Below are 13,779 nucleotides of genomic sequence, written 5' to 3'. Positions count from 1 at the left end.
TTTAATGTTCATATTTTAATTGTCAATTTAAAATAGCATCATGTTTTAGCCATATTGTATTTAAATTGTCATATATACAAATTTAGAGTAATGTAAATTATTTAATATTACAAAATATTCCTCAGCTACCATATGCAACTTGGTTGTTTGTATCTCTAGAAACATGAATTGAAACATGAAAAAAAGCAAAGAAAGGGTCATTTTTCTCTACTAAGACACAAAGTTCATTGTAAAAGAGTCTATTGAGCTCATATTATCTGAGGATTTGAAATGCTAATAAATTTATCTTATCCTTTTCCTTAATATTTGTGGCACTGAATCCTCCTTGCATTTCTATGTAGTGTGTGCTCCAAGAGTGAGAATTTTAACCCATCCAAGTGAATCAAAGGAAAATGAAGAGATTCAAATTGAAGTTCTAATGGCTGCCTACATGCTCAATAAACCGTTCGTTGGAAACATTAAATAGTGCCAAGATCTGCAAAGGTGGTGATTTGTTCTCAGGCCCAAAGGTAATATTGTTCAATTGAGGGATCCAAATAGTCAAGGACTATACTTCTAAGCACATGATACACCAATTGTTCTCAGCTAAGGCCCTTCCAGTATTAGAAACTTTCTGAGCTTAAGTGTCTTCATCTGTAAAAGGATAATACTTCCTCACTCATAGTACCCGTGTGAAAATTAAATGATATAATCACTATAGAATGCCTGGCATACAGTAAGTTCTCAAAAATAATAGCTATTAGTATTGACTGGCACGGAATTATAGAAACTGGCAATACTGAATTCATTCATCAATCTAACAAATATGTATTGATTCTACAATAAGCCAGGAGCTGGGCAGAGTGCTTGGGGATTGAAGGCTGCTGTTTTGCCCTGGGAGTGGAGCATTTTTGTGGGGGAAACAGAAGTGCGAAGTAGAGATATGAAGGTGCTGTGCAAGCACCAATGACAGAAGAGCTAACTTGACTTGGGAGAGTGAGGCAAGACTTCTTAGAGATGTTATCTAAACTAGTAGGATGAGCAGTAGTTTCCCAGCAAAGAATGGGAAGAGCATATGGGGCAGAGGATTGCAAAGACATGTAGTCATGAAAGAGCTTTCACAATCAAGAGAAAGAGGAAGTTAAAGAAGGGCAGAGTAACCAAGTCAGGTCCCTTAGGTGGCTAAAGTGAAGCAGTAAGACCGAGCCGATTTCTTGGGAATTAGACTAGAGGTGCCATGTTAATCCTTCAACAGTGTGGCTCTATTGGGCTCAAATAAACTTCTAGTTCTCTGAGACGTGCCACTTTTGACAAAGAGGCTTACAAAAGGATTGATCAAAGCCATTCAGCATAATACTATTTATTTGTTAGTACACACCATGCTTCTTAAAGCATACCAAAATTGGGGCAGGGAGCAAACTGTTATTTTGGACCTAAGACACTATATCTAGCTCTTCGCTCCCCTATAATTTCTGTGATGGGTTGCCCTTTTCTCCAGGAGCACCCAGTGACAGTCTAAAAATTGCTGTAACCAAAAAAAATTGCAGGCTTCTTAGTTACTAACAAAATAGTGCTCAATTTCAGAAGCAGAAAGGGAATATTTCTTTGGAGATAATATCTCTTCAAATCTTGTAAAGTAATGTGCAAACCATCCAAAGTATTTGATTTGAAACTTGGGAAGGTAACACAATGGCTAAAGCATCAGAAAGAATTAGACCAAGGAGAAGGAAAAGACCTAGCAGCCGCAGGCCAATACCCTGGAATGGGCAGACCCTGACAAGGCAGCCACACCCAAGGACACCTCCAATGCCCATCTCCCAGGAAACAGAACAGCCCTGTTGCTCCTCCGGGAGAAATTCTCCAGTACAATAAGCAGTTACGTCCAGAACAATCCCACTGACGTGAGTGGAGGAGGAGCAGAGTGTCAGTAGTTGTGCAGGTGGGAATTGATTCTCAGGCTCCAAGAGTGGATGAGCCTTTCAATGGTGCAAATTCATCCCAGAATAAGCTCGTTGTATTATCTAACACCACTGGTGCCTCTTATAAACTGTGGATTCCTTTATGCACAGCTTTAGTAGTGACTCAATTTCATGGGAAGACATTATTTTGTTTACACTCAGTATTCTTCTTTGGTTATCAGTGCATTATAACCTTCCAACATTTCACAGCTATTTAGAGAGTCTATGGAAAGCCTAACTTAGCACTTAATAGATTAAAAAAATAAAAGTTATCATTTGTTTTAGTTGACTCACCATTCCGTGGTTCAGCCACCCTGGGATAAAATTATCAAGCAACTTCGGGTAAATCATCTCTCTGTCATAGGCATAAATGATCCAGAACACCACTACAACAAACTGGAAGGGAAAAGAAATCCTTTATTTCAAATTCACCAATTATCCACAACATACAATTTGTTAATTATCTATTGTTCAAAGAACCCAACAGTATTTGTAATCTATAATGAAAGACAAATCAGTAAACCAGCTAATGACCAGAAAGACAGTTCTAACTTCAGGCCATTAGTGGTAATGGTTGGAGGCCCTCCTCCTTCCCTGATCTCTCAATTGTGTTTTCTCAGGCAGAGGGATCTCTCTGAGGGGGAGAGAAATGATCTGTCTGTTGTCTGCAATAGCTCCCTCCCAGGGCTAATTGGGTTGGTTTGATTCCTCTCAAGAGGGTTTAAAAGTTCACTGGTGGTTTTGGATCCCATTCCCCACTGTACAGAGTTAGCACACATTCAAGAATCTGTAGTGGATGTCCCTTTTCCTTGAACTCATCATGTGGTTTAAATTAATCTTCGCATTCTCAAGTTTCTAGTTCACCACTAACTGCATTAGAATCGCTGCTATAAAATGTCCCAAAGTCACATTGCGAGCAAATGTATTAATTTACTAGTATGTACCCTTAGCAGGGGCTTTGGCTGCTCTGAGAAGTAGAGCGTATGGAGGGCAAAGGAAGATTCCTAATTCTCTTGTAAGTTCATCTGCGTTCCAGAGGTGGATTTTGACCCATCAGCAACATAATCATCAAAAGAGAGTAGAGTACTCAATTTATTATCATTTTTTCTTCAAACTAATGATGGGAGAATAAGTTCAGGTACAATAAAGAAAAGAATGGCCCAAGGTCTTAACCTTCAGCATAGAATTTAAAAGAAAAAGTGGATGTTTTTGTACATAGTAAATGTAGCATTTGATCCCAGAGGGAGGATTGATCAAAGTCTCGTAGATTATATCTTAACCAATAAATACTAGAGAATGATAAAATGCATCATGAATATTCAACAGAAACAATTTATATCTCATTTCTTATGTCATCCATGTCCCCACATTTTATTAATAAAAATAATAAATATTTTAATCCCAATTTTTATAAAACCCCTGGTGGTTATAGCTCAAGGCTAGTAATCAGTTGGGTTCCAAATTTCTATTCCAAGTATCTCAATTACTACATGGATTTACTTGCCTGAAAAATAATCACCCTTAAAACCTAGGATATTATGAACATTTATTCTTTCATAAAACATACTGAATGATAACTGCAATATACAAATGTAGATTATACACATAATTTTAATATAAGTGGAGTTCCAGTTATTTGCCTGCTTTTGGATGAACTATTTTCACTCAGTTGGTAAGTGTACAAGATGAAAAAAGAAAAAAAATCTGTTCTTATCATTAGGATTGTTACATAATTTTTGTAATACATAATTTTTGAATTATCCACAATTTTAGTTTATTCATTCTACTACAGACTTCAAATATAGTAGCTATCAGTGTTACCTGCCCGCAGACCTACAAGCTACAGCCTTGCTAACAAAGTGGGGTCAGCAGCACCTGAGAGCTTGTTAGATGTGCAGAATACCACTCCCATCCTGATGTGTTTTGATCCTGCATTTCAATAAGAGCCTGGGGTCATTCATATGCACATAAGAGTTTGAAATGTCCTGCTTTGGAAGGCCCTACTCTAGCCACCTTGAGCCTCCTTCCTTACCATGGAGTGAGGCAATCCCAGGGTTGAGTGGCTTGTCTAGCTGGAACCTGCACCCCTCCTCTTCTGGTCTACATCCCAGGAAACCATGGCCTTGGAATTCCCAGAGACACAAGTATGCCTTGGGGTCTATGTGGGCCTCTGTTTGACTGCAGGGGTTGATTGTGAAATGTTTCCCTTGACCTGAGGCATTTGTTTCTGTAGGGTGAGAACAAAAGGTTTACATTGGGGTCCACACAGGCATGACGCCATTTCAATCCTAGATGGAGTCACAGGTGGAAATCCTCTTACTTTTGCCATATAATGAAACCTAATCATGAAAGTGAAATCCCATCCTATTCACAGGCCCCTCCCACACTCAAGGAGAAGGAACTATACTGGCCTCTCAGCAGGAATAGGAGGGGGAGTGGAATCTTAGGGTCATTTTAGGATTCTGCTTAACACATGTTCTCTCTCTGTTCTTTCCAAAATTGCTTTGGCTATTTTAAGTCCTTTGCATTTCCTATTAAGTTTTAGAATCTCAGCGTAGTAATTTCTATAAAAATATCCTGCTAGAGTTCTGATTATCACTATTGAATCAATATATTCAACTTGGGGAGAAATGACATCTTAATAATATTAAGTCTTTAGCCCATGAACATAATTTATATCTCCATTTATTTAGATCTTTAATTTCTCAATGTTTGTAGTCTTCAGTATATATAGATCTTGCACATATTTTGTTAAATCTATCACTAAGCATTTGATTTTTTATGCTATTATAGATAGTATTACATTTCTTTTAAATTCTTTGTTGCCAGTATATAGGAATACAAATAATTTTTGTATGTTGACATTTGTTCAATTCACTTAGTAGTTGGAGAATTTTATAAAGTGTTTTAGATTTTTATATGTGCATGATCTGCAAATAAAGACAGTTTTTCTTCTTCCTTTATAAGTTGTATGCCTTTTATTGCCTTTTCTTTTCTTATTGTACAACCTACGACCTTCAGCAAAATGTTCATTAGATGTGATTAAGAGTGAGCATGCTTGCCTACTTCCTTATCTTAGGGAAAGTGTTAAGTCAACATTTAAATTTGATCTTAGCTGCAGGTTTTTCTTACATGCCTTTTATCAAGTTGAGGAATATCTCATCTTTGTTAATTTATGTCTGTAATGAATGCTGGGTTTTCCGATAGCTTTTCTGTGTATTTTAAGGTAATCATGTAGTTTTTCTCCTTTATTCTGTTAATATGATAAAATACATTGGTTGATTTTTAATGTTAAACCAACTTTTAATTCTTGGTAATTATGTATTATAATTTTTAGATATAATACTGGATTCAACTTGCTGATATTTTGTTAGGATTTGTTTTCCACCTTTATTGATCTACAGTTAGTTTTCTTTTCTCATGCTGCCTTTTTCTAATTTTGGTAACAGGATAATGCTGGCCTCAAAAGATAATTTGGAAAGTGTTCTCTCCTCTACTTTCTAAAGAAACTTTATGCAAGATTGGTATCATTTCTTCCTTATCTATTTGATATGCTTTTCTAGTGGAGATATCTGGACTTGTAAGTTTTCTTGTGGGATTTAATTGTGAATTCAAGTTCTTTAGTAGATATAGAGTTTCTAGGTTTTCTATTTTTTTTTCTTGAGTTACACTTTGTGGAATGTCTCCATTTCATCTAAGTTTTAGAATTTATAAAGTTGTTCTTAATATTCCCTTATGGAAATCAGCAAATACTACAGAGCAGGTATTTTTTCCCCTGGAGAACTGGTTGTTAATCATTTACCACTGATGAAAGCCACTTTCTGTTCACCACGAATGATCTTTCAGTGTGCCTACCACATGTAAAGCATTGTGGGCTCAGTACTTAATAGCACAATCTAGTCAATTCCATGACCTCTAACATATGCTGAAGGAATTACATGAGTTATTAAAAGTGAAGTGACTTTCAAAAAAAGTGTTAGTCACCTTTCTTAGTGTAACACTAGAAGGTCAAGAGGCACAGCTGAGTAATCAACCTTCAAATAATTCCTGAGATATAAACACAGTACAGACGGTAGCTTCTTGGCTTCCCTGCACTGATATCCTCTTGGAAGTATGGTCATCAGCAAACCCAAAATAAGTTTGAGCTTTACTACCAGGGCACAGATAGGAAACAAAAATAGGTGCTCTTGGACAGGCTAGGGATAGTGAAACCTTCCACTGTTGTGAAGAAGCTCCTTCCCTGGCCAGGGCCAATGGCCAGCTATTCCTCAGCACACACCTGCTGCTTCTCAGCTGCCAGGACCAGAATACTGTACTTGAACTGAGAGTGAAAGGAGCACTGTCACTTTCCAGTCCTTCAAGTGTCCCAGACAAAAATACCTGTGTCACAGCAAGTCATTGAGGCCTCATTTGAACCCCTGGGACTGTTAGAAGTGAAACCTAAGGGAAACTGGACTCACCCTTTGTCACATTCTGTAAGGAGTCTCTCATATGGAGTCTAATAGAAGCTGAAGCTGATCAACATTAGCCTGCTCTCTAAGAAGAAGCTTTACTGACCAGTAAGGAACTCTTTGGAATTCAGTAAAACATTAGCATGCCAAGGATGCTGCGGAGAATAGTGCCACAAAGGAGGCTAAAAGGAAAAGCTACTTATCTATAGATTGGTCTGTAAAGGCCATTTAACATGATCTCAAACATCCAGTGTTGAAGGAGGGAAGGAAGGAGAAAAAAGGTAGGGAGAAGTAAATGAATATATCTTTAAAGTCTATAGCTTCAACATGACATGATCCTATGGAATTACTTTCCCCTTTAAAACAAATTTAGTAGTACTCAACACTTTACCAAATACTGATTACAAGTGGGCTCTACTTTGCTTCCAAATTTCCTATTCATGTTTTCTTTCCCATCAACTCTTTCCATGATCGTATTGTTGCTGAGCAGTAGTATTTAGACAAGTTCTCAGTTGTGATTTCTCTTTCCAAACACACAAAGCATGAGAATAAGTTGTGTTCTGGATGCTAGCTGGCTGTTTCAGGTGGCCCCAGGCAGGGTGAATGTCTCATTTTATCATGACCCCTATTTACTCACTTTGAAAATCTATGAGATCCTGATTCAGAAAGTGGTCTCTTCCTGGCTAATTTCCCTCAGCCATACCCTCAAATTCAGAATGAACAGTGAAGCCTAGGGCCTTCTGATACTAGTATTGTAGTATCTTTTGTTCCAGAGTACAACTGATTTCTAGTGCTCATTCCTACAAGTGTGACATGGAATTCTTCTACTTGCAATTATGAGGCTGTGAGTAACGTTATACTCTTTATGCTGTGCATTCTGCTCAAATTATCTTAAAACCCATATCTCCATTTTTTGCAGTGGTTCTCAACCTTCCTAATGCCGCGACCCTTTAATACAGTTCCTCATGTTGTGGTGACCCCCAATTTCATTGTTACAAATTGAACATAATTAAAGCATAGTGATTAATCACAAAACAATATGTAATTATATATGTTTTCTGGTGGTCTTAGGCGACCCCTGTGAAAGGGTCGCGACCCACAGGTTGAGAACCACTGATTTAGAGAGTTTTTAAAGCACATGTTGATGTTATGCCTTTTTCAACTATCATCTTTTTGGTAGAATTTAACATTTACCCATATTTATATACATTTAGGTCCTTAATTATCTCTCCTGACTGAATATGTAATGTGGGAATAAAAACCCAACTCCTATAAGTGCCCATGTGATTTGGTGCTTGCCTTTCCAACCTAAGCTTCTACCATATTCATTCTTGCTCCATAAGCTCCAATTGGCAATTTGTTCTTATAACCCAATAAGCTCTTTCCTGCCTCAGGACCATAGCATTTTCTATTCTTTATGCCAGGAATGCTCTCCCCCCGTTTTCACATGGCTGGATTCTCTGTTCCTTCAGGTCTGGCTTAAACATCACCTCTTCATGGAAGCCTTGCTAGTGACTCCTCTGCTTCATTATTTTCTATCATAGACCCCGATTTTTAAAAAATAGGCTCTTGTTGTTGTTGTCCAATTGTTCATTGCCTGGCTCTTTTATGAGAAAGTGAAGTCTCAGAGAATAATAATTTGTCTGTCTTCTTCACTGCTATTTCCCCACTGCCAGGCATAGAATATGTTTATGATAAAAATGTGCTGGAAAAAAAATGAATAAAGGTGCAATGCTGCTTCTCATCTGTGTCAGACCCCACATCTTCCATAGGAACAGGCACTCTTTTACACCTTCAATTTTCTTCCTATTGACCTCAAATGTATCTTTTATGTTCTCCCTACATTGTTGTCGTCCTGTCAGTGAGAAAGATATGCCCTTCATATGCCCTTCTTTCTAAGGTTATTGTTCTAGCCCACCCCTTCTCTGATCTTCTATAAGTTAGCTCCTCCTTCACTTGTTTAAGTCTTCCATCACCCTACAATAATCCTTCTTTGGACTTCTAGACCAAGATGGAAGACTAAAGGTTTTCTTTCTAGAAATCAACCAAGAATAAGGATAATGAGAAACAGAAATGAAACCAATGGAAGTAAGAAGCACCCATAACCCAAACATCACTCTTTTAAAAAAGTCTGCCAAGTATTGGAAAATTGAACCAGGGCAGAGGAAGACTCTGATATAAGAAACAGGATACAAGAGCTCTCTGGTTGAGCAAGAAGAACAGAGAGATCATTCTGGTGGCACACTCTAAGGGACAGGAAATGACCCTTGCCGGGAACAGGTGGTCTGAGATGCATGAGAGCACTGGGGAAATGTTCTGAGCACTGCTTGGCTTCAGGTGTCATAAGTGATAATGTTAAATGTGTCATCCCTTCAAGAAGCAGGATGTGGATAAGTTAAGGCAAGCAAGAAAGGATCTATGGTAACCAGCATGAATGCTCAGCCTTGAGCTCACCTGTCACCATACAAAAGGGTTACGATGAAAATGAGTCAAGGGAACAGAAATAATAGAGTCCAGAAAGAAGCCATTGTCCAGGGGAGGGTAGTGGTGGAGGAAAATGGCTCAGAATTCAAACTGCCCTAGCTCGGTTCCTTACCCTGTTTCCCATCCTAGCCTTTCACAAAGAGCTGGCTCAAGACAAACAGACCAATTTAAGGATGAGCAATCATAAGTAAAAGGATAGCATGGAATGTATTCACAGATACCACACACACATACACACAAAAGAGAGAGAAAGTGGAATATGACCACTCAAAAAGGCAACTGAACAATACAAACCAGAAAAATTATGTCAGGATAAAGATAATTTATGATCAAATAATTATCTGTTAATGAATAGAGGTCAAAGTAGAAAAATTGAGACAAAGAAGAGAAGATAGCCCTAGCCGGTTTGGCTCATTGGATAGAGCGTCAGCCTGCGGACCTATGGGTCCCAGGTTTGATTCTGGCCAAGGGCACATGCCTGGGTTGCGGGCTTGATCCCCAGTAGGGGGTGTGTTGGAGGCAGCCGATCAATGATTCTCTCTTATCATTGATGTTTCTCTCTCTCTCTCCTTCTCCCTTCCTCTCTGAAATCAATAAAGAAATATATTTTTTAAAAAAAGAAGAGAAGATAAAGCAAAAGAAGACACTGAAAGTGAATGAACAGATCTTAAAAATGAATAAAATATAAAAAATAAAACTACATGAAACTGAAAGTCACCTTATAAACAATGAAAGGGAAAACTATCTTTGGTAAAGACAGCTGGGGTTTAGCTTTCTGCAGTACAGCAGACCAGATACACTGAGAAACCTTCCTGCTGAGAAACACTGGGTGCTAAATAAATCATGGCAAATATACTTTCAAATGTATTCTGAGCACACTAGAAAGGAAGGGAAATCACTAGGAGCCAAAATACACAACACACACACACACACACACACACACACACACACATACACACACAGGCACTACAAAAAAAAAAAAAAGGACAGGGAAAAAATCAGAACAGTAGCAAGGCCAGAAACTGGGGTTGCTCTGGACATAAACGCCAGTACCATTATCCGAGCACTCTGTGCATTGTGGGCAAGGAGATGGACGACTAAAGCCTTGGGTCTTGCAAGTTGGTGCAGCAGGCACTGAACCTGAGGGGCCCACAGAGAGGCCATTCCTTCAGTGAAAAGATAGGCTAGAGAAAGCACCCTTCATCAAGTTAAATAAATTACTTTCTATTCCTAATTGCTAAAATTGTTTTAATAAAAAGATTTCATTTTATTGAATTTTATTCTACATTGAGATCATTGTTTTCTCTCCTTTATCTTTGTATCATGAAAACTAAGCTGTGGTAATTTAGCAAGGTCAGAGAATACATTTTATACATATATCAAATAACTGTAGTGGATACTGAAGTGCTTCTCCCAGATCCCCTCTTCAGGACCCATATATCCATTCCTCAACCACTGGGAATGTTGGTGGTTGGCCACGGTCAGCTTCATCCTTCACTGTAATTTCCCTCAGCTTAGGGAACTGCCTTGCCTAAGGTCATGCTTCTTCTCCAAGACCAGTCCAAACCCAATCACTGACTGATGTAAGGATACAAAGACCAAACACCTTTGCCTCAACTTAGGGCAACTCGGAAGGGTCATTCCAGCTCTAGGGTTCCCAGGATGCCTCAGTTACAACGGGCACTGTGGGTCATCTTCTCTCCTTACCCAGAGCTGTCTTCCTCACTTCCTAACAGGTGTATCTCCCAAGAACCCCTCTTTCTGCATTGACTCTCCATCTTAGAGCCTGTTCAAGTGGCACCCAATTAAGATAATGGCATTCATGTAAAAACACAACAGATATTGCTAAACATGAGAACATTTGTGGTAAGTAAACTACCATAAAGAAATGTATAAAGAGTAAATATTCTTTGCAGTATCACCCTGTAAAGATAGTCATTGTCAAAAGGACAAGTGTATCATTTAAGATATTTTTCCATTCATGTAAAATGCATTCCATACATTATTTTACAAAATCAGAGCAGTAATATAACTTAAAAATATTTTAAGGACATACCCCATTTTTTCTTAGGTGTTTCATGGTACCCCACTATATGATTATGCGCCATAATTTACTTAAGCACTCACTAATAGATATGTACAGTCACTCCAATTATTGCAATTTCCAATAATCCTGAAATGGTATGTTATGTGAAGGGTTTTTTTGTATGATATGAGTGCCTCAGAGGAAAAAATTACTAGGAGTGAACCTCCTGGATCTGAGGCGACCATTGCACGTTGAGCTGACTTTCACAAAGTTCCACGCCATACTGTCCCTGTCCTTGACTATTGAGATAGCCACTGGCTTCAGTTTTGTTTTAATTCTACCTATGCCTTTTCTTGGCCTCAGAATTACCTTATTAAAACTTTTAAGAACTTCACAGTTTAAAACTTTCAATGCCACCTCTCCCCTTTGCTTGCAGAATAAAATAAAAGAAGTTTTTGTAAAGCAAATGAAACCATCAACAAACTGTAAAGACAACTCACTGAGTGGGAGAACATATTTTGTGATGATACATCTGATAAGGGGTTAATATTCATAATTTATAAAGAAATTATACAACTCAACACTAAAAAAATGTTTTTAAATGGCAAAAAAGACCTGAATAGACACTTCTGCAAAGAGGACATACAGATGGCCAATAGACAAATCATCAGAGAAATTCAAATTAAAACCACAATGAGCTATCACCTGACACCTGTCAGAATGGCTATCATCAATAAATCCACAAACAGTAAGTGTTGGCAAGGATGTGGAGAAAAGGGAATATCTCATCTATTATTAATTTGTGCACTGTTGGTGGGAATGCACATTGATATAGCCAGTGTGAAGAACAGAATGGAGTTTCCTCAAAAAATTAAAAATAGAACTGCCTTATGACCCAGCAATTCCACTTCTGGGAATATATCTGAAGAATCCAGAAACATCAATTTGAAGAAATATATGCACCCCTATTGCAGTGTTATTTACAATAGCCAAGATAGATTTGGAAGCAGCCCAAGTGCCCATCAGTAGATGAGTGGTTAAAAGAGCTGCGGTAGATTTACACAATGGAATACTACTTGGCTTTAAAAAAGAAGGGAATCTTATCTTTTGAGACAGCATGGATTGTGCTAAGTGAAATACGCCAGTTAGAGAAAGACAAGTACCATATGATTTCACTTATATGTGGAATCTAATGAACAAAATAAACAAACAAAATAGAAACATACTCATAGATACAGAGAACAGACTAACAGTTGTCAGAGGGGAGGGGAGTTGGGGGGGCTGGGTGAAAAAGGTGAAGGGATTAAGGGGAAAAAAACCGAGACATAGACAACAGTGTGGTAATTACCAGAGAGAAAGGAGGTGGGGGAGGTAGAAGAGCGTAAAGGGGGGATAAATAATGATGGAGGAAGACTTGACTTTGGGTAGTGAACACACAATACAATATACAGATGATGGATTATAGCACTGTACACCTGAAATCTATATAATTTTATTAACCAATATCACCCCCATGAATTGAATAAAATAAGGCAGCCAATCTGAAAAATAAAATAAAATATACAATGATATTATGTTAATTAAAATAAATTAAAATATACAATGATATCATGTTAATTGAAATAAATTAAAATAAAAATGAATGGGGGGTGGAAAAGTCCCCTTGTGATCTGGCCCCAAATTCTCTGTCCCTTTCCAGCTTCTTCCAGGAACCCAATCCCCAGACTCCGTGTAGTTTCCCAAACTTACCACACATTTCCAAGTATCCATTCCTTTGGGCTTTTTATAACTACAGCTTGAAATTCATTACTTTTTTCCTCAATATCCAAGCTCTATCAACTGTTACTTTTGTTGTGCAATCCTATCCCTCCAATTCCTAGTCAGAAGTAATTACTTTTTCCCTGCCCCCCATGCGGCCTTCTGCTTATAACACTAGCCCATTTAACTCTGGCTCTTCTATGCCCTTTAACTTGCTGGCCCCTCTAAGCTGGCAGAAGGCTCCTTCTATCTGCAAGGACCCCTGGCATGCTGCTCTCTTTGCCTGGAATGCCTCTCACCACACCTCCCAGCTCATCCTTAGCATAGAGATGGGATAAGAAATGTCACAACCTCTAAGAAGCCTGCCCTGAGTTGCCCCTTTTCCTGGCATGGGCTGTCATAGCACATTATGCTTATTCTTTATACTACTGAACATACTTTTGATTAAATAATTGACTGTGCAAATACTAGGTTCTCTTCCCAGTGGAATGCAAACTCCACGAGAACAAGAACCAGTCTATTTCCTTGCCATTGCATTGTCACATCTCTCTTGGTGCTTTATATTTTTACTAGGGGCCCAGTACACGAATTTGTGTACCTTGAAAGGAACTGTGGGCGGTGGGCACAGGGGCGGGTCTTGGCCTATCCTCTGTGCCCCTGGCCAGCCCCTCCCGCCGAAGACGCCTGGTACCCTGTCTGCTGGCAGCCCTGCTCCTGCTGCTGGAGCAATTGGGGCCGGCGCCAGCAGCGGGTGCGAGTGGGGCGGGCACCATCAGCCGGTGCAAGCGGTGGCTCCTGCCCCGACTGCCCCACAGGAGCAGGGGGAGGTGGAGAAGCCCTCGGGGGCAATCGGGGCCAGCAGCCGCTGCTTGCACCCACTGATGACACCGAGCGATCAGAACCAGAGCCGGGCGCCGACAGCGGGTGTGAGTGGCGGCTCTGGAGCTGGCAGCAGGTGCAAGCGCTGGGTGGGACCGCAGCATGCAGGAGCAAAGAATTTTCAGTAACCACAGAGCAGTGGTTCTCAACCTGTGGGTCGCGACCCCTTTGGGGGTCGAACAACCATTTCACAGGGGTCGCCTAAGACCATCGGAAAACACATATATAATTACACTAGAGGCCC

General features: G+C 39.3%; 1 protein-coding gene across 12 annotated transcripts in view; it reads right to left on the bottom strand.

The window, feature by feature from the left end:
- The window catches only part of AIG1 (androgen-induced 1), a 209,416-nt gene that overhangs the window by 119,674 nt on the left and 75,963 nt on the right, over nt 1-13,779 (bottom strand). For 11 of the 12 annotated variants that reach the window (XM_005859076.2, XM_014533887.1, XM_005859077.2 and 8 more), the window contains exon 3: nt 2,232-2,333. The exons of the other annotated variant lie outside the window; for it this stretch is intronic. In XM_005859076.2, coding sequence (XP_005859138.1) covers nt 2,232-2,333 — 102 coding nt within the window. The remainder of the gene's footprint in view (nt 1-2,231; nt 2,334-13,779) is intronic. 12 annotated transcript variants of the gene reach the window in all.

The sequence above is a fragment of the Myotis brandtii genome, unplaced genomic scaffold (genome assembly GCF_000412655.1).
Source record: "Myotis brandtii unplaced genomic scaffold, ASM41265v1 scaffold123, whole genome shotgun sequence".
Lineage (NCBI taxonomy): Eukaryota > Metazoa > Chordata > Mammalia > Chiroptera > Vespertilionidae > Myotis > Myotis brandtii.
This window is presented reverse-complemented; position numbering and strand designations above follow the sequence as displayed.